The sequence below is a fragment of the Silurus meridionalis genome, chromosome 13 (genome assembly GCF_014805685.1).
Source record: "Silurus meridionalis isolate SWU-2019-XX chromosome 13, ASM1480568v1, whole genome shotgun sequence".
NCBI classification, from domain to species: Eukaryota; Metazoa; Chordata; class Actinopteri; order Siluriformes; family Siluridae; genus Silurus; species Silurus meridionalis.
In genome coordinates this window covers 12,006,532-12,025,841 of record NC_060896.1, presented here as the reverse complement: position 1 = coordinate 12,025,841, position 19,310 = coordinate 12,006,532, and the positions used below count along the sequence as shown (strand labels likewise).

Here is a 19,310-nt window from a genome sequence, read left to right as displayed (position 1 = left end):
GACAAAAGGTGGTAACATTGAGCACAACTTACATATGAAATAATCTTATTGTGTTGGTTCTAGCCATAAACTAATTAATTGTAAAGGATTATACAGTAATTGTTATCTTTCACTTGTGGTAGCTGTTTGAGTGGACCTTTGCAAAAAAAAAAAGAAAAAAGGAAAAAAAAGGAATTCAATGTACACATTTTATGTTACTGTATAGATTTGACCTGATCTTTTAGTAAAAGCAAGCAGCCAGTTTGTAGACATGTTTTACCCAGGCTGAGCTCTCTGCTACAGGAGGGGGATGTGATGGATTGCCGTGAGGAGTTCTGCTGATCTGTGTTTGCAGGGCTAGTTTTTCTCTCTCAGGGCCGTGAGAAATACCCCCTTATAGGACAATGCATCTCACCAGCGGTCCTGGCCATCTTGTAGCTATGCGATATCACTACCTGCCATCTCACCTGCCCTCTGTGCACACAAAGAACAATTTTCAGAGTGGGGGGCATCAGATTTCTTCCATGCAAGTGAAAATATTCTCTCTTTTTTTCCTCCCTTTCCTCTATTCTCAGTCTGTCTCCCATCCCATCATCTCTCCTTGCTGAGCTGTTATCAGAAAGATGGCTCCTGCTCATTAAGGAGTTAATTTTCTCCCTCCTATCTCTGATTAGTATAGTGAACCTAAAGCACTGTGAATTCTTTAAATTCTCCTTCCCTGTTATCAAAAAGAGAAAAAAAGGGAGAATAGGGGATATTTAATCGTTTAAGTAGTCTTTCTGGGGAACTGGTGCTTTTCTGTTTTTTTTCCCCCTTCTCCATGCTTCCCTCCCCAGCAATGTAAAGAAATCCTGCTGAAGCTGCCCAGCTCAGTCATGTCGTTTTTTTTTTTTTTTTTTTTTAAAGCGTGGAAAAAAAAATACCCAACTTGATGAAATTCCACTATCAGCTCCGAACCAATATGCAAAATATCTCGCTGGAAATCAAATAGCTATTATGTTTTCATTTCCACGTTGGCGTATTTGCTTAATGAAGAGGAGACAGATCAGACCAGCAGAGAGAGTCTGCAGCAGCCGATAACCGCGAACGGCTTGCAGCTATCCGCAAAGAATGACGCTTCGAGTCAGAGAGAGGGAGAGTGAGAGAGGGAGGGTGAGAGACAGAGAGTGAGTGAGGGAAGGAGTTAAAACGGGAAGACTAAGAGACGGAGCAGAAGAGAAAGACCAGATAGTTTGCAGGAAAGACTCGCTAAATTGCATATAGTTGAGGGTAGGATAAGGTGAATACATAGAGGGAAGTGATGAAGTGGCAGAAGAATGAGTTTAAATGAATCTTTGTGGTGTCCTGGAGTCCTGTTGTGAGCTGTTCTGCTGTCCAATCTGCAGTGGGACGTTTGAAGTGATCTAATGTCTTGTGCATATAAATATCTCCACAATCAGTCATATAAATGAAATATTATATTGGCCTAAGAAATGTAACCTGATACAAAAACAGTACTGTCTATGAAATAAGCGGTGTATATTTTGATTCTGTTTTCAATGTCTCTACTGTGTAGATGGCATCTCAGCAGGGCTGGTGGAAATGTGCACACATTGTGTAGAATCACTGCTTCTTCACTCAGATTTATTTCTAACCCTTTCTAATGTGGACCAGGAATAGCATTCAGGAGATACATCATTATAAAAACATTGTATTTCTATTTAGTACTGTTGTATAATTGTCCAGCAGAAATTTGCCCTTTTGTCAGTTCTATTGTATGTTGGCTTCCAAGGCTTTTAATGTTCAAACAGGCAGCTAAAATCTGATTTTTTTTTTTCTTTTCCATTTTGAATGCAGAAATCTTTTTTTTGCATTATTAATAGCAGTGGCACTTAGTGCCAGTTCAAGCCACATTTGAAAGTTAAACCTCAGGATTTCAGGTCAACAAAACTCTTATTAATCAAATGAGATTTCAATGTTAATGATTTGTGGAAAAAACAAAGAATTTCAGTATCTAAAAAGTTTTTTATGATGTTTTTCCTTTAAAGGGTCTAAAAATGTTATTCTAACATATGTCTCGCTTTTTAACTTCCACTGTTATTATGGCAACCGATATGGGTATAGTCTTGTTTAGGAAATCTGTGTATTATGGAACAAATGGCCTAACTGTGTTTCGTTGCTTGAGGACATTCAAGAAATAAATAGGATTTCCTTTGTTGTCTGTACATAGCCTACACTCTTAGATCAGCTGTTATTTTTTAGTTATGTTGATTTCCATTCAGATTACAATGAAAAAGTAATTTGGCTTGTATTTGATCAGTATTCTGGCTTCACTGGAGCAGGGGAAGATAGGGCAGTATATTCTGATAATACTATATCAGGTTAAAAAAATCAAGGCTAAGGTCCATTGCTGATATGATGAAACACCACACCAATTTTGTATTAACAACATTGTCAGAACGTCAGTCAACCTTAATCATAGTCCTCTGCAGCCAATGCTTCAGCATCAGCAGCACACTGTACCTGTGTGTATATGTATGTGCTGTGGTACTTTCATGCTGCCTTCAGCAACTGACAAGCTAAAGTGCACCAGTCCTGAGGCTTACAGCTTATCTTCAGCTCCAGTGACTCTGCTGACACGTGGCATAGCCGGTCAGACCTGTGTCCCACAACTTTAGCAGCTCATCAATCATTTCTGCATGTTTCCTCAACCCTGCCCTGCCATGATCGATATACCTCCACTACACCTGCTCATCTGTTGCCTGATTTGATTGCACTTCTCATTTAGTTTTTTTAGAACAATATTCAGGTCAGAAGCTGATTCCCGATCCAAATGTTTGGTTTTTATGTGTAGGATGATCATGTGGCGGGTAACATTAGTTTATTAAAATAACTAGCTGTGTGTATTTCAGTCATTTATTTGGGTCATGAACAACAATGACCCACGTTTCCTCTCCCCACGTCTTTCACAATGCTCGGTCTCCAATTACCTGATTCAAGAAGAGCCATCAGCTTGCAGACTGTTTTGTAATACGGTTATTAGTGTGAGAGTGCTGGTATGTGTGTGAGAGAGAGTTTAATCAGTCTAAGGTTTGATGTGTTGTCTCAGTATTTAATCGCTACTGTTAAGCACACAGGTTTGATGTGGACGACGCCAGTTAATAAAGCGATATCTTCTCTACCTTCATCAGCTAAGCCACTTTGTTCTATCTGTTCGAGTGGCAGTTAGGACTCAAAGTCCTATGTGGGTATGTGCATGAGTATGCGCGTTTGTAAAACTCTTATTACTGCCATTATCTGTTTCTACATTTTTCCCCCAGATATTACGCGTTCAGCATCGCATCGGCCTTATTGAAGGTCCAAGCGTTAAGCAGCGCTCCAGATCTTTTGACCCAGATCGAGCTGAAAGTCTACACTATGAAATGATTTCATTATCTCATTACCAGAACATAGAATGTGTGTGCTATGCAGAGTAGACATTGATCATTGTGTGCAGTCATGCGGTCAAGTATTCTTTTGTTAACCACTAAACACTCATTTCATCAAACTAATATTCACATTAGAAACAATTTGGCCATGTTTCTGTCAATTAAGTCAGTTTAACAAAATAATGCACATACCACACAAGTGAAAGTTCAATAAGTAGACTTTGGGAACAAGTGAGCACAAATGATTGAATTAAATCAAGTTAGTGCCTCTTTCTACGAATCTTACATCATGCCTCAAAAAAAGAAAAGGAAGAGGCATCTAAATGGATGCCATTTAGGCTATATAAGGAAGAAGCTAGATTACCCAAATAAACATCAAAATTACAAATCACATATGTAAAATGTATATTATTGAAAGACTCTTTCCTCCTTTAAAGATCTTTCCTCAATTTTCTGTAAAAAGAATTGGTGCAGTTAAATCCCCCTGATCAAGATACATATTTATTAGTAATAGCAGGTTATAGGAAATTACTGATATGCACATTAAATATTGCGCATTTGAACTATTTATATTTCATTATCAAAGTTCAAACGATTTTCTTTGCAAGGAAAATCTTTATTGATTCTAGGTTTTTATTATAAATGTAGGGTTATATCTATAATATCTAAAAAATATCACCAATAATAAATATCTTCCACGCACACGCTTTTGAATCATTTATTACTTCCAATAACTAGTGGTGCACATGGGCATTTGGTGATACAAGAGTATTCGTGTCATTTTCCCATGAATGATAACAGCACATGAATACCCCTGGTGGAATTGCTTTGAGATGACTGAATATCACTTTTTGTCCCTTGGACCAATTCTCCTTGGTTTTAATTGACCACAAACAAATTACACTTGGTGGTGAATGCATGCAGTAATATCCTCTTCCCTGGCCTGCTGGGAGAGATATGGATTGGTCTGTTCATGAAAGGAAGAAAAGGAAGAGAGCAAAAACTTTCTGCACCATTTGATGTCTGAAAGCAGTGATGCAGCGATTTAACCGGAGCACTAATGAGAAAGAAAATCATAATTCAAACTTACATTTAAACACAAAATATAATTGGACTTTTTTTTTTAAACAGAAAAAGCTCTTTTGTACAATTATGATTAAAGGAAAATTAATTGTATGAAAATGTCTTCGCAGATATAGAAAATTAGATTGTCCAAGGCTCGGGCTGCGTTCTAAAAATATTGCATATGGGATCGATCTTTTTCCTTTCCTCCTTTCTCCCTTGATTATTAAGTCCAAATCTAACTATGTTAATTTTATCTGAAATTACAGTGAACCATGCAGGCGTGGAAGTCGGAATTAGCCTAAAGATGTTTCATTTACAAAGACAGAAACACTTTGTCAGGCAGCGATTGTTTGGAAGCATTATCTCCACCACGTTTTAATTGCTTTGGAAGTGAAATTAACAGAATTAGAAAAATTGCCTTTGCCTTTTCCTACAAGGTTCTTTATTCACGGGTATTGTTGCGTGCTTTGTATAGATTATAGGCCTCTTTGTTTGAGGTGTGTAAATATATACGCCTCCAGTCACGGCTTTAGCTCTGAACAATCCCCTCTTTGCTTGACACAATCAAAATTAATTTACAAACACTGTCAAAATGAGACATTTTCCCAAAATATTGTGTCTGCACAGTTTTTTTTTTTTACACTAATAATGCGGAGGAATGATATATTTATGGACTGATTTCTTACTGAGTTACTTTACAGTCAGGATACACATGAGAGGTAGTATTATGATTTATATAATGGAATGTAATATTTTTGTCTAAGTGGAGAATGTCTTTTATTCCCAATTCAACTAAACTATTTAGTAACTAAATTACTAAATCAATATTTATAAATAATTGTAATGAACTGCATTACATGTAACTCTATAGCTAAACTATGCATTCTTAAATTTTTTTTTAAACATTATATATAATTTTATTTTTTGTAGCAATATGTTTTGTGATACAGTAAATTGAAGGAAATGTAAAAATGTATCATCATTCACATCTGTAATGAAGACGTGTGAATTAATAATTTCTAAGTGTCTGGTTTTTCATGTACATCCATTTAGCTGGTATTCACAAGCTGTGGGATTTCCATCCAATTAAACCTTTAAGGAGATTGGGGTTGAAACTTAATCAGGGTTTTCCTCCTATTATGAGTGGCAATATAATCGTATATTTATAGCCTACCCTTGGTGCTTTGCAATCATTTATACCGGTTATTTGTGCAACTTAAATCTTTCAGTGCACAGACTGGCTTCTTGCTTTAACATGATATACAAGTGTTAATGATATACTGGTTATTTTCTGATATAAATTTGATGGTTGTTTTTCATTTTTATATATATATACATATATATATATATATATATATATATATATATATATATATATATATATATATATATATATATATATATATATATATATATATATATATATATATATATATATATATATATATATATATATATATATATATATATATATATATATGTATACATACATACATACATACATATATATATGTTATATATATTACATACATACACATTATGATATTACATAATAACTAATTATAAGCCATATGTGTTTAAATGTCATTTACACTGCATCTATCTGTCTGTAGGCTCTATTGGGGATCTTGATGGTGGAGAAGAGAATCCACCTGATGATGTCAGTCTCTCAGGGGAAGAGGCAGGTGCCTCGGACCAGGATGACTCTGCGGAGTGCGACGAGTCCAGTCCCTCCTTTGTGCCTCTTTACAATGAAGGTAAAAAGACAACTATTGAATCAAATGTTTTTGAAAACCTCACCTTAATTATTTTTAAAGTACCCCACTCTTCTGAAGCCTTACATGTTCTTGTCTGCAAGGAGCAAATTGTGTAGCCGTGAAAAAATAACATTAATCGGACCTTTCCTTTTGTCAGCCTCATTAAACCTGCCTGTGGTATGTATGTATGTCTGACTGGGATCGATTAGAGATCGTAACCAGCAGAGGCTGTTTTAATGGGAGGTTTTGTAGTAGTGCTGCTAGTTAGAATGTGGCAGTATGGATTGCTATACTTTTTATCTTTGTTGAAAAGGTGCTGGTGTGATAGCATATCTAGGATCCGTTTGTTTTTGTTATGCATCGTTTGTAGAAGGAATTTACAGTGACAGTACAATGTATGAAGATGCAATATGTTATACATTATATTTAGAATTGAATGTCTTTGATATTTGTAATATAGGAATTTGTGATTTCTGCAATTGTTTCTGTTTTATTTCCTGCATAGCTAACATTCAGAATAAGATAATAATATCCTGCCTGCCCTTGTTCACTTCCCATTCTGTTCTGTTAATTCAGACAATGCATTTGTAGATAAAATGCTGTTTCTCTTTTTAAACTGGAAAATTCCTGTTTTTGTGCAATTTTGTGTCACAGTGATAAGAGCTTGTTTGTTGGCTGTTTCTGATAAATGCATGGAAACTTTGTCAGGTGCTAATCAGCATTAGATTAGAGATTATTCTCATGTGTAAGCATATGTGTCTGTACTTTTTTTCTGGGGGGAAAAAAAAATCATACTTTTTTTTTTTTTTTTTAAAGGAATGTATGAATAATGCACTCAGCCCAAGAGATTTTTTCATTTGTACTTGATGATTGTGACAGAAGGGCATTTCTAAATTCAAATTAAACTTTTACATATCTGGATCATCTGTGTAAACACCTTAAGGCAAAAAAAAAAAAAAAGGCCACGTCACAATATTCTGCATCTCTCTCTATCTCTCTCTATCTCTTGCTTTTTGAGCTTGTCTGTTGCCTGGTGCTGCTATTATCAGGCTTCTGTAAATCAGCCGTGTTTGACGAACCTGCTCTTTCAACCTGCGATCAATACTAGGTCTTTATCAGGCCAGCACCGGCTAATAAAGGCCAGTTCTCTTATCCACCATCTGGGATAGAAAGACACAGGCGATAACCACTTGATAACCGCCTCAGAAAAACATTCAACCTGTCACAGGATACATAATGCTGCTTAGCCCCCCACCAGCCACCTGTACACCATCCATTAATGGAATATTTATGATAATGATAGTGTAGTACATAGGATAGTGGTACTCAGGGAAGGCATAGGGAGTGTGCTGAATTTCTGGTTTGGTTCCATTGCTGCATAAATCAGAGATGATAACGATGATGCAGATTTGTCCAGTTTGTCCACATCACTTCAGAGGTGGGGAAGTTACTTTAGCTTTAGAGGTTAACATCTAGAGGTCAACGTGAGGTAAAAAGCATTCCTTCATTTTTCTTTTTAGGATTTTCTTGCAAATAATTCACGTATATCTTTGCACTTTTCTTTTCAAATTCATAAAACTGATTAATATAAAGCACTTCTGAAGCATAGACAAGAACTTCTTTGAAATAATTATTTCAAACTCACTCGTATGTCTAAGGGTAGCTGGCGAGTTCTAGCAATAAATAGCACAAATGCATGTGTTGCACTTTAAAAAGAAAGGTTGTAGAATTAGACAAGGCTGTTTTTATTTCATCAATGAAGTAATACACATGACAACAGATTCATCCATCTGAAGACGTAGCCCCATCTCTGAACGGATATGTTATAATACAGTTTAAGTGATTACAAATATATTTCACAAATCCAAAAAGTATTGTACAAAAATGAGTTATTCACCTAAACATTGACTGATAGCAGACAGCAGTTGCTCTTAGACATATGGGATAATAAAGTATTGAGTAAACAGTTCTAAGTTAATGTCGGTTCTTGTTCAGTGGGTAAAGATTAGGTTTGCCCTAAGACTTAATTCAAGCATAACACAGTATATGATTGCTGCAAAAGGGGTCTCTCTCTTTCACTCACTCACACACACACACACACACACACACACACACACACACACACACACACACACACACACACATACATCATACATAAATAATACATGCTTGAGCCATACATGCTTCTCTAAGAAGTGTATAACCCTGTCTTTTTGTACTGTGTCTATCTTAATTGTTACAACTAAAAAAAGAGCAGATTTATGAGAAATGAGTGAGGATTGATGCTGGGAAGTTGAACTGAAGCAAGCTTGGTGACTTTGCCCTCCAGGTGTGACAGAGGAAGTTGCTCTTATCAGATGTATGTATGTGGTTTGGTTGTGTGTATGTGTGTTGGAAAGAGCAGAATGGGTTTGAGGAGCAGGGCTGGTGCCAGCGAAGGCCTCCCTTTTCCCGATACCTGCCGTCTCAGCTCTGATGATATGGGAGATAATATTGATAATATTAAATGCAATAACTGTGGCTCCAGCTCCACTATCCCAGCTGAGCACTGCAGGATAAAAATCAATGTGCCATTCAACGTGATTTATAGCTGAAAATAATGCCACTGTTTAGTTTGGGAGGGGGTCAAGTCATCGAGCGTGTATTTGTACATGTATATGTGTGTATGAATGTGGGCTAGGTAAGCGTGGTTTCTGGGTGAATGTGTAAGTGTGTAAGTGTGTGTGTGTGTTGGAGAGAGATTTATTTGACAATGCAGATCTAATCTCTCTACTATTGCATTAATAATAGCAGTCACGCAGGTTGACGTTTATGGCTGGTATCGATCTGCTGCTATCGCTGCTTTATCTCTGTGGGAATGCGAGGGGTAAACGCAGCCTTTGTGCATGTGGATAAGCTCATTTCAGGGTGGGGTGATTAGGTTGGGGGCTTGCCGAAGAAAAGGGGATAGCGTGTAGAAAAAGAGAAAAACAGCCCTCTGCCAGTGCTCAGGAAGTATTATTAGTCTCACAGTTGGTACAGTTATGCACTTCAGTGTGTGTGGGGGATAAACACAAAGGGAGACACAGAGAATCCTATCAGAAAAGTGATCATTTTGATCAGAGGAATTCACTAATCACCTCCATCAATGACTTAGAGATGGGCACTGATGACAAGGATTTCCCTCAATGAAAGGGAGACACACATTACCTTTCTTCACTCTGTGAATCAAAAGAAACCGAGTGTGTGGGCAGGCATTGGGTTACTGGTGTACTTATTTAAACGGACTTTGATCATCAGACAGGAACAGCCACACTCTTCAAAAGCACCTCTGTGCAGTTGAACAAATTAGAATAAATTGGCCATTAGTAGAAAGCCATTTAGAAATTGTTGTAAATTCTTTGTTCCCGACAGAGCCCAGAACTCACGAGTCTTCAGACACACCAGACGTTGATGAGGAAGATGAAAAAGGCTGGAAAGCCAGTGATGAGGAAGAGCAGCAGATGGAAGAGGAGAAGGAGGAGGAGGATGAAGAGAAGGAGGAGGAAGTGGAGCCAAACTGGAATGGCCCAGGTCAGTGTCGCCACTTGTTTACTTAGACCTGTCTGCCTTTTACTGCCTGATGAATGGGTCACAGTCTACAGTCTGTAATGTACAACAGTCACTCTCCCAAATGCCCTGATGTCATAGGTGGGGAGTTAAAAGTTGTAACTCCTTTTCAGTATGTTTTTTATTTGAACAGTGATTTAACCCTCAAGTCCTGTCATACTCTGTCATATATATATATATATATATATATATATATATATATATATATATATATATATATATATATATATACATATTTGTAGCACAGTCCACTCAGTCTTTGTTGCCCAACATGCCTTATATATGCCACTCACCACAGCATAGACTGGCCAGTGCTCAAACTACTGCAGATTATTCTGGCCAAGTCATCCTATTTGCCCGAGGCTTTTTATTGCCTATTATTACCTGGCTAATAAAATAGAATAAATCAGAACCACATGAAAATAGCAGCATTTCTTTTTTTTTTTTTCATCGCACCCCTTACCCTAGCCCCCCATTGCAATTCCCACAGTTTGAATACCTCTGCCCTGGGCTAATACATGTTCATGGATTAAAGATCTCCATCACCACGATGGACTTCTTCAATATCAGTCGTATAGTGGCTCTATTTGAGCTTTTCACATAATTCATGGAAGATTTTGGCTGCTGCATTTTAAAACCCTGATTTCTTTAGTTTGGTTTTCAGTGCACTTTGGAAAAAAGTGGAGAGGCCCACTCACAGGGCCAGATAACGTTTATATGTTTTCAATGTTTGCTAGGTGCTTTAAAAATGAATTTTTACTTGACAATATAGCAGTGTCTATTTTAATGTTTCTCCCAGTCTCTTCTGGAAAGCTTCTATATGTTAATACACAGAAGTGACATTTTAATAAATAAACTGTTGTTTAATGATGTGTTACTGTGTTTAATGTGTAACCTTGCTATAAAAAATCATTTGGATATGTATTATGTGCACCTGCATTGTAGCTTCTTATACTGCTATTGTGCTGCTACATCTTTCATATATTTATATATACTGTACACTTTTTTTTTTTTTTTTTTTTCATATCCATGTCTATAGATATCCTGAAATTCTCAAATATAATCAGTACTGGGCCAGTCATCAATTAGAACACACTGTCATAGTGCTACTGTTTAAGGTATCAAATTGAAAATATTATTTATTTTGTTTTATTTTAAGCATTTTGCATAGTATGTCTATCTGGTATAATGATTTTGAATATATATGAGGCATACTAGATATATATTTTCTTTTTTGTTCCATATATTTACACTACCCATTTCTTTTTTAAAGTGTGCATGAACTTGTGTAAGGCCCTAATGATTTTAAAATCATAATTTCTTTGTTCTTGATCAGTGGTGATAATTGAGGGATTTTGATTTAATTGGCAAGTGGTAAATAAAGCCTTCTAAAATTTTTGGTTATTAATAGTTTTTTTTTCTTTTAAATGGGAAATTGTACTTTTAATTCTTTTTGTTAAGGATGATTTGATTATTATGGAGTTACAGTAATTGGAACATTTTTTCATTGCTGTGTGGTTGCTACTTGATGGCCATGATGGTGATTAGAGTGTGATAGGTTTCTTCTTCTTCTTCACAAACTAACTGCAGCGAGAGAGAGAGAGAGAGAGAGAGAGAGAGAGAGAGGTTAGAGTGTGGAAGAGGGAGAGGAGGGGAGAAGGAGAGAGATAGCCCCTCTATCAGTACTAGAGCAGACGCTGCCTTTATCAGGAGTACGATTGGCAAAAGGGAAACTTTGACCGGTCTGAATTTTTTTCTTATCGTCACAACACCAGTCTCTCCATCACTACAAACACCCCACCCCCCCCCCAACACAAGCACTCCTTCCTTCTTGTCTTTTTCCTGCTTCCTTGAATGTCAGGAGTGGAGTGGCAGCAGGAGTCATGCCCACTCGTATGTTGGTTTGTTCTCTTTTATGCTTTTTCTTATAAACCACAGAGAGGGAAACAGATAGAAATGTGGAATTTTATCATTATTTTAGCACCCGTAGATGTGGGCTGGTTTCGAGTGACGTATAATAAAAAAAATTACCCGGTCCTGTGCCTTGATGTTACTTCCTGTTTGATTACTGCTTTAAATTGATCTCAAAAGCCAAGGAGCTGGACCAGTGTTGTCTGCATGATACTATTATTTCCTGCCAAACTCTTCTTTTTTTTTTTTAAATTGAATTACAAGTTCACAAGTTATTTGTTTCTGTTTCAATTTTATAATGACCTCTGTGGCCCATCAGTTATAATATCAAATTATTCATTCCGTCAGTCAAATTTAGTAATTGCTTTGTCCTGGTCAGAGTAGTGTTTGGATCCTGTCCCTGTGTATGAAGCAGCTGGGAATGTATTGACCTTACCTATTACTTCAGCTTTATCTAACTGAATTTATTTCTGTGAATTCACAAGCCTTTGTCCTGTAAACCAACAAAAAAGAAACAGACATCAGGACTGTGGTCTCTTTGATTAGGGAAAAAAAATGTGTTTGGCACAAATGTGGGGGGAAAAATTATGCTACTGATTGGTGCAACATCAGTTGGTCTCCAGGCTATAAAAATAAGTCTGGGAGTAAGAGAAATTGAAAGGGAAAGCAGTATTAAAATGTGGATTGTGCTGTTTTGTGTTTTTATGTAAAAAAAAAAAAAAGAATGTTTTTACATTTTTCTGTAGCAATAAATAGGTCACATAGTAATAAAAGAGCCGGATAAGATGTACTATGTGACATCATTTACTTTTCTTTGCACATATACTTTTTTTCCCTCCCCTTTTTGCTTTACTTCTTTCATGTCAGCAAGATTTTAAAGCTACAGCCTCTATATTGCCCTATAAGGGTTGTACTTGGCTATTACAGCCAGAGTAAGGCTCTGACTGTTGTCCTCTCTTACACCTGTCCACTTTCCCATGAGTGATGATCCTAGACAGTGATGTGCAACATGTCTCTGGAGTTATGCTGTACATGTTTGAGTCCAGGTCGACTGTCAGTGGAGCTGATGTGACTGAGAGCTTCTTACTATGACTTATTTTTACTATTAGAGAAATACTGACAGTGCTTAAAGAAATTCTTTGTCAGTCTGGGGTAGCAAGATATTCTGGCACTGAACAGCCCCAGGATGAAGTACTCCTGGAGATGGATTTCTGGGAACTATGTGTGGAAAAAAACACACAGCCACAAATGCAACATGTTTGAAAACACACTGCTATCTTCTTCTTTCGGCTTCTCCCATTAGGGGTCACAGCGGATCATCCGTCTCCATACCCCCCAATCCTCTACATCTGCCTGTTTCAAACCTGCATGCTACCTGCATGTCTTCCCTCATCACGTCCATAAACCTCCTCCTTTGTCTTCCTCTTTTCCTACTTCCTGGTGGCTCCATCTTCAGTATTTCTTCTACTGATATACCCCATGTCCCTCCTCTGGACATGTCCAAACCATCTCAATCACACCTCTCTCACCTTGTCTCCAAAATGTATGTATATATTATAACCATTACATTGGTTGATGCTAGTGGACAAGCAATGTGATAATACGTACCCTCCGTATTCTTCTAAAATACAAAAATGTAAATAGAGGTTATTATTTATGGAATTTTAAATTTAGGACAATGTTTATAGGTTTGATTTGAGTGAGGGTGCTTCTGTAATCCTCTTTTCCTATCCTAAGTCACGATAAGGGGGAAAAAAAACCAAGTTGTTATTCTGCAATAGTTATTGTCCTTGAATGCAATCCAAACTGCAGGTGTCATAGTTACTAAACAGATAAGATAGAATCTTACAGTTAGGATATTTCTATAATACAGCCTCAGTGGAATGACTGATCAGCATCTACTGTTTCTCTTTACAGTTTATGCACATTTATTTGTGATTTGATGTTTTTTTTTTTTTTATATAACAGTGTTAGCGAGGAGTAAACCCAGTGGTATTATCAATGATCCAGTTGTGAAAAAGGTGAAATTGTAATCAGCAGTGCTGCTGATGGTTTATGAGTTTGGTTAACTGCTGCTGTATCTTTATATAATAATGTCATTTATAGGGTGGAGTTGTATGAAACGGAATGATAGGTGGTGGCTAGGCTCAAGTGTCAGAATGAGTTGATAGGGTGGAGCGGCGTTTTTAATCTATAACGTGTCCTGCTGCATGATATGCAAAATAAATTATGAAGAAAATATTATCTTTGGAATGACCTTGCTGGCTGGAGGGTTTGATATTTTCCTCTGTGCTTAAAATTCTTGATATGCAAATGACCAGCAGAGTAATCCCTTCTAGCTGCCTGCTTGTCACTCTGCTTTCCTGCTCCTTTTCTCTCTGGCTCTATCTCTGAGTGTCTTCTTTTATTTTCTGTCTACCTTTGTCTCACTCTCTTTTTATCTGTCTCTCAGTCTCTTGGTGTCTTAGTCCTTCTGTCTGTCTTTCTCTTGCTGTCTGTCTATCTGTCTGACAAATATGTATCTCTCTCTCACTGGCAGTCTCTGTCTTTTTACTTTTCTCTCTCTCTCTCTCTCTCTCTCTCTCTCTTCCCTCTTTTTTCTGTTTATCTCACAACACACACACACACACACACACACACACACACACATTCTTATCTGCCCACTTATTTAAATTACAGCATAAACCATGTTAATGGTAGCTCTAATGATTATTCATATTTACCCAGTGCTGGTGTTGATCATATTTAATTCTAGCTGATGGAGGGAAGCCGTGTATGCGTATTATCAATGCCATTTAAACGCAGATAAATTATTTGGCCCAGTTGGCATTAACGGGTGGTCTGGAGACGGCCTGATAGGTCCCGAGGTGCAGTCTAGGTTTTCCACTGTCAGCAAACATACCAGCAAATCTGCATAGGCTTCCTGAAGAGTCCTGAGATCTTGCAAATTGAAAACATATCAGGACCGTGCAGAGTGACGAGGAGGGAGGGAAGAGGAGAGTGGGAGCAAAATGAGAAGTGGAAAAAGAGCAATCTGAGGAATGGAAATTATTCAACCAAATTCTTTTGTCAGTTATTGCCTTATGTAATGACTCTCTTGTAATGTTTTTATTTTTCCCTATTTTTGCAATAAAAGTATAAATATAATGTAGATGAGCTGGCTAATTATTTTCCGCTTAACAGAAAAGTGATTAGTGATTTATTTGTGATTAGTTTCTAATGCTAATGAGCAAATATTCTGGAAAAAAATCTCTTTCAGCAATTTGCTAATCATTCTGCTTTTCATTTAAACCATGAGTAGTAATCACATGCTGGCAAGTGTTTAATGAACATATTCGGATCATTCTCAGAGAGACAATAGGGAGAGTAGTGTGTAGCCTTTATCTTGCTCAGTCTAAAACACTCGACTGAGAAAGCAGAATGCACCCGTGTCATTTTAGTCTTCATCCTGTCTCTATTGTTTCTCAGCAGAAACGCTGCGCCTCAGATCTCTACCCTTTACTGTGTGGATACAATGTCCAATCCCGCTCCACATTTCAAAGCCAAATCACACACCTCCTACATCAGCTTATTTCAGCCTGCCATCATTTTCTGTACAAGGACATGAGTGGCAAAGATCTTTTTCTTCTGTTTGCATCTGTTTGAGTCTCTTCTGGAGCTGCAGGTTTTGCACTCCTATTATTCAATGAAGGAACAGAACAATAGCAGTCTTTAAACTGTGTCTTTGAATGAATAATACATTAGGGCTGTAGCTATCGATTATTTTATTAAGTGAGTATTTTACCGATTATTCCCTTGATTAATCGAGTAATTGGATAAGTACTTTTTAAAATTAAATAGCATCATTCATTTTAGCTTAGAAAATAAGACAGGTCTCTTAAAATGAACAAGTAATTTGTTTCATTTTAGGAAAAATGTAAATATTTATTGCTGAATTTGCCTACAAGGATACCTGTGAAAACTAAACCCATTTATTGCATTTAATTGCCATATTACTGCTAAATGCAAATACAAATATATCAATAAATAAAAATATAAAAATAAAATGATTACACTTTAATAAAAAAAAAAAGAGAAATGTCTTTGTTTTAAACTTTGGAAACCTCTGTCGTTTTCTTTGGCCTGAATTTATGGAATCCCATTTCCGGCACACTCGTTTGCCTAAAAGTTTTTTTCTTGTGACTTTATTTCTCGGAAACATCCAACATTACTGGTGCAGCCATGTTGTCGACCTAAGGTTTGAAGCTGTTGGTGTATGAACGAAGCTCCTCTGCTTCATCAGTCTTGTTCCGTCTCCTCCAGAAATCAGAGGCTCAGTTTGATACCATGTGATTCTTTTGATTGTAGCCTTTTTCATTTTCAATGTGTAAAACTTTCCCGATTGGCAAAAAAAATCAAAATTGCTATAACGTAGTCAGAATTGCGAGAAATAAAGTAAAAATTGCGAGCAAAAAAAAAAAATAAACGTAGAATTGTGAGGAAAAAAGTGTAAATTAGGCAAACTTTTTTCATGTGGTGGAAACTGCCTTCCATATAAATCTTCTCTTCGCCACTCGCTGTTTTCTCCCCGTTCCTCAATTTTATAAATTCTTTTTTTCAAATAATTTGCCTCAATGATTTTTTGTATTTGAGTTACGCAAGGAATCGTTTCAGCCCTATAAGACATATGGGAAACTTATTCACTATGGATTGGTCAAAAGTCCCCTGCACAATTTAAATAGCTTTGGATTTGAAAACAATTTATTTGGGCCAATTCTATAGCAGTATTTTATATTACATTTAAAATACAAATAAAAGTGGCGATTTTCCAATCAGAGCTAATATTTTGTCATGTTGAAAGAGAGGGATAGAACCATATAAAAACTATTGTTTGTGAGAAGCCATGTTGTATTTCAGAGATCGTTTAAGGTAAGTGCGGGGGGAGGAGAAAAAAGTGCATATACGTTTTTTTTCAGTATTTTGCTGTTTCTTAATGGTTATGTGGGTGGGAATGTGTCTTGGTTGTAGAAGCTTGTTTCTAAAATGTCAGAACCAGTGTTCCATGGAGGCCTGTGGGAAGTTTTATGGTTTTCAGTTAGTTGTCAGGTTTATCATCTCCTTCTCTTCAATCTGTCTTTATTTCTTCCTGAGAGGTGGCTGTGGTTGTGCGGTGGTATGAGGGGCTCAGACGAAACTGTTATCTGGGCTTGAACAGAGGCGGCTCAACGTCAGACCGTTAACCCCCGTCCCTTCCCCCCCGCTCCTTCTGCGAACACACACACTCGCACAACACCACACCGTACCACACACACACATCGTCCCTACTCCAGAACCTGGCATCACTGCTGTCTCACCCCACAGTTCAGGTCATTCTGTAGTCCCACCCCCTTTGTTTTATCTTAATTCAAATAAAACACTTATCCACCCATTTACCTCAAATTGTTATTTTTAAAACATTATTAAGTCTAGAGATTATACTATAATGTGTTAGGTTATTAATAAGTGTTTCTTTAAGTGATCTGGAAATTGATGTGCGAGAGTTTTGCATAACAGAAATGAGCATTCTTTTATGAAACTGAACATGACTTCTAAGAAACGTCTGTGTGGAATTTTTTTAATGTTTTGTAATTGCAATTTGAAATGAAATGCACTTTTGAAACTTAATTGTCCAGTCCAGAAATAAGAAAAAAAAAATACTTTGTAAGAAAATAATCCACCTATACCTTTGTATATTTGGATAATTTGTATTTTTACTTTATGTAATAGTCATGATTTTTTTTTAAAGATTAATAGCAATTATTTATTAATCATTACATATGTGTGATGAATACTTCTTTATTCCTAGGTAGAGCAGCTTCAGACTGTGACTGTACACTAGTACTATAAAAAATTTATAGAAAAAACTATTTATTGATCAAGAAGTCCTAATAATAAAAATGCATTATCATGTTACCACTCAGTCTGAGCAGGTGACATATTCCAACACTAAAAAGCCCCAAGTTGTTAAAACACCTAGGAGAAGTTGCGATCACATAGCCCCGTGATAGTTAGAAAATTGTGTAGAAGGAGGTTCAACCAAAAAAAGCATGTTTATTGTTTTACAAGCTACAACTGTAGAGCAAGATTTGCTTTCATGGGTGTTAAAAGTGTGTGAGTGTGTACTGTATGTGGTGTGTCAAATATCAAGAGATCGTTACTTTGGAACATTGAGAATAGTTTTAAGTGTTCATGTATGTATGTATATGTATTTACATACATACATACATAAGATATTTTTAAAATGTATTAATTGTTGTTGTTTTTTTAATTACAGCTTTCATTTCCCTGGAAATTATAAGACTATACAATTACAATGAGAATATCTGCAAAACAATTTTTTGTATCTAGATTTTTTTTATGATGCAGGTACATAAAATAATTTAGATTTGAGGCAAACTTTAAGGGTTCATTCATTATCTCAGGGTGAACATAAAGCCTTTAAAACCCTTTATTTATCCAATGAACCTTAAAGGATCTAAGAGGTTTTATAGGAATCCTCACTGGTAGTAAATATGTGTTTGTTATTTTTTATTTAAGTATAACTTTTAAGATATGGGTGGGATTAAGGCTGATAATATTTTTTCCTTTCATTTTTGCAGTGAGGAACTGTTCAAATTAAATCATTACTGACTTTCTTGCCGTCTGTTCCACACACACCTGCATTGCAGTATAAGCGCGGTTGGTTGTGGGATAAAAGTGGTTGAAAGTAAAGTGTAACGACAATTTAATATATGTCACAGGAAACGTCTTCAGAGGTTGATGTGAGTTGATTTTGTGGAGAAGCTTGCTTTGTGAGTACGGTCATACAGAAGTACAGTATATATATCGCTCAAGCAATGATTGAAAAGTTAGGAAACATGCCCTTATCCCTTTACTCTTATCCACAGCTCCTGTTCTGTGTGTTACACTGGTGTCGAGCTGATGATTGAGAGGTGTGGTGTGTAATCTATTGCGGCGTTTATCACACCGCCTGCACCATGTGACCTGGATACTGCCACTTCGATCGCCATCCTATCAGATGCCTGAGCCTTTCTGCCACTTCCTGTCCTTTCTTGCTCCATGTTTCAGTTTGGCTTTGCTTATTCCAGCCTTCTATCTCTGCTCCACCAACTTCCCATTCTTGCTCTGTGTGTGTGTGTGTGTGTGTGTGTGTGTGTGTGTGTGTGTGTGTGTGTGTGTGTGTGTGTGTGTGTGTATACACACTCAGCAGACCCAGCTATCTGTCATACTATGTATCTGCCAAACAGGAGAATGTGAACTTGAGGAGTTGGAATAGATGTGTAGTTTATGTGCACCAAATAAGGCTTACAGTCAAGATTATGTCCGATTTTAAGAACACAAGCTCATGGAAAACTGAAAATGAAAAAAAAAAAATCATGGACTTATATTTTTTCCACAACGTTGGTATGGAGAGAAGGCCTGATATCTAAAATACTGTATACACACTTCTAAATATATACATATATTTTTTCCTTTTGACACATGGAAAACAGCTGCGCTCTTTCACGATGTTATAATTTTACTGTAGGCACCTGGTGGTGGTGTTTTTACAAGTTCTCATTATATAACGTAAATGATGGTGAAT

The 19,310-nt window shown here is 36.7% G+C and overlaps 1 protein-coding gene across 1 annotated transcript in view; it reads left to right on the top strand.

The window, feature by feature from the left end:
• The window catches only part of zfpm1 (zinc finger protein, FOG family member 1), a 64,539-nt gene that overhangs the window by 25,884 nt on the left and 19,345 nt on the right, over positions 1-19,310 (top strand). The window contains exons 2-3 of the mRNA XM_046864362.1: positions 6,065-6,208; positions 9,602-9,760. Coding sequence (XP_046720318.1) covers positions 6,065-6,208; positions 9,602-9,760 — 303 coding nt within the window. The remainder of the gene's footprint in view (positions 1-6,064; positions 6,209-9,601; positions 9,761-19,310) is intronic.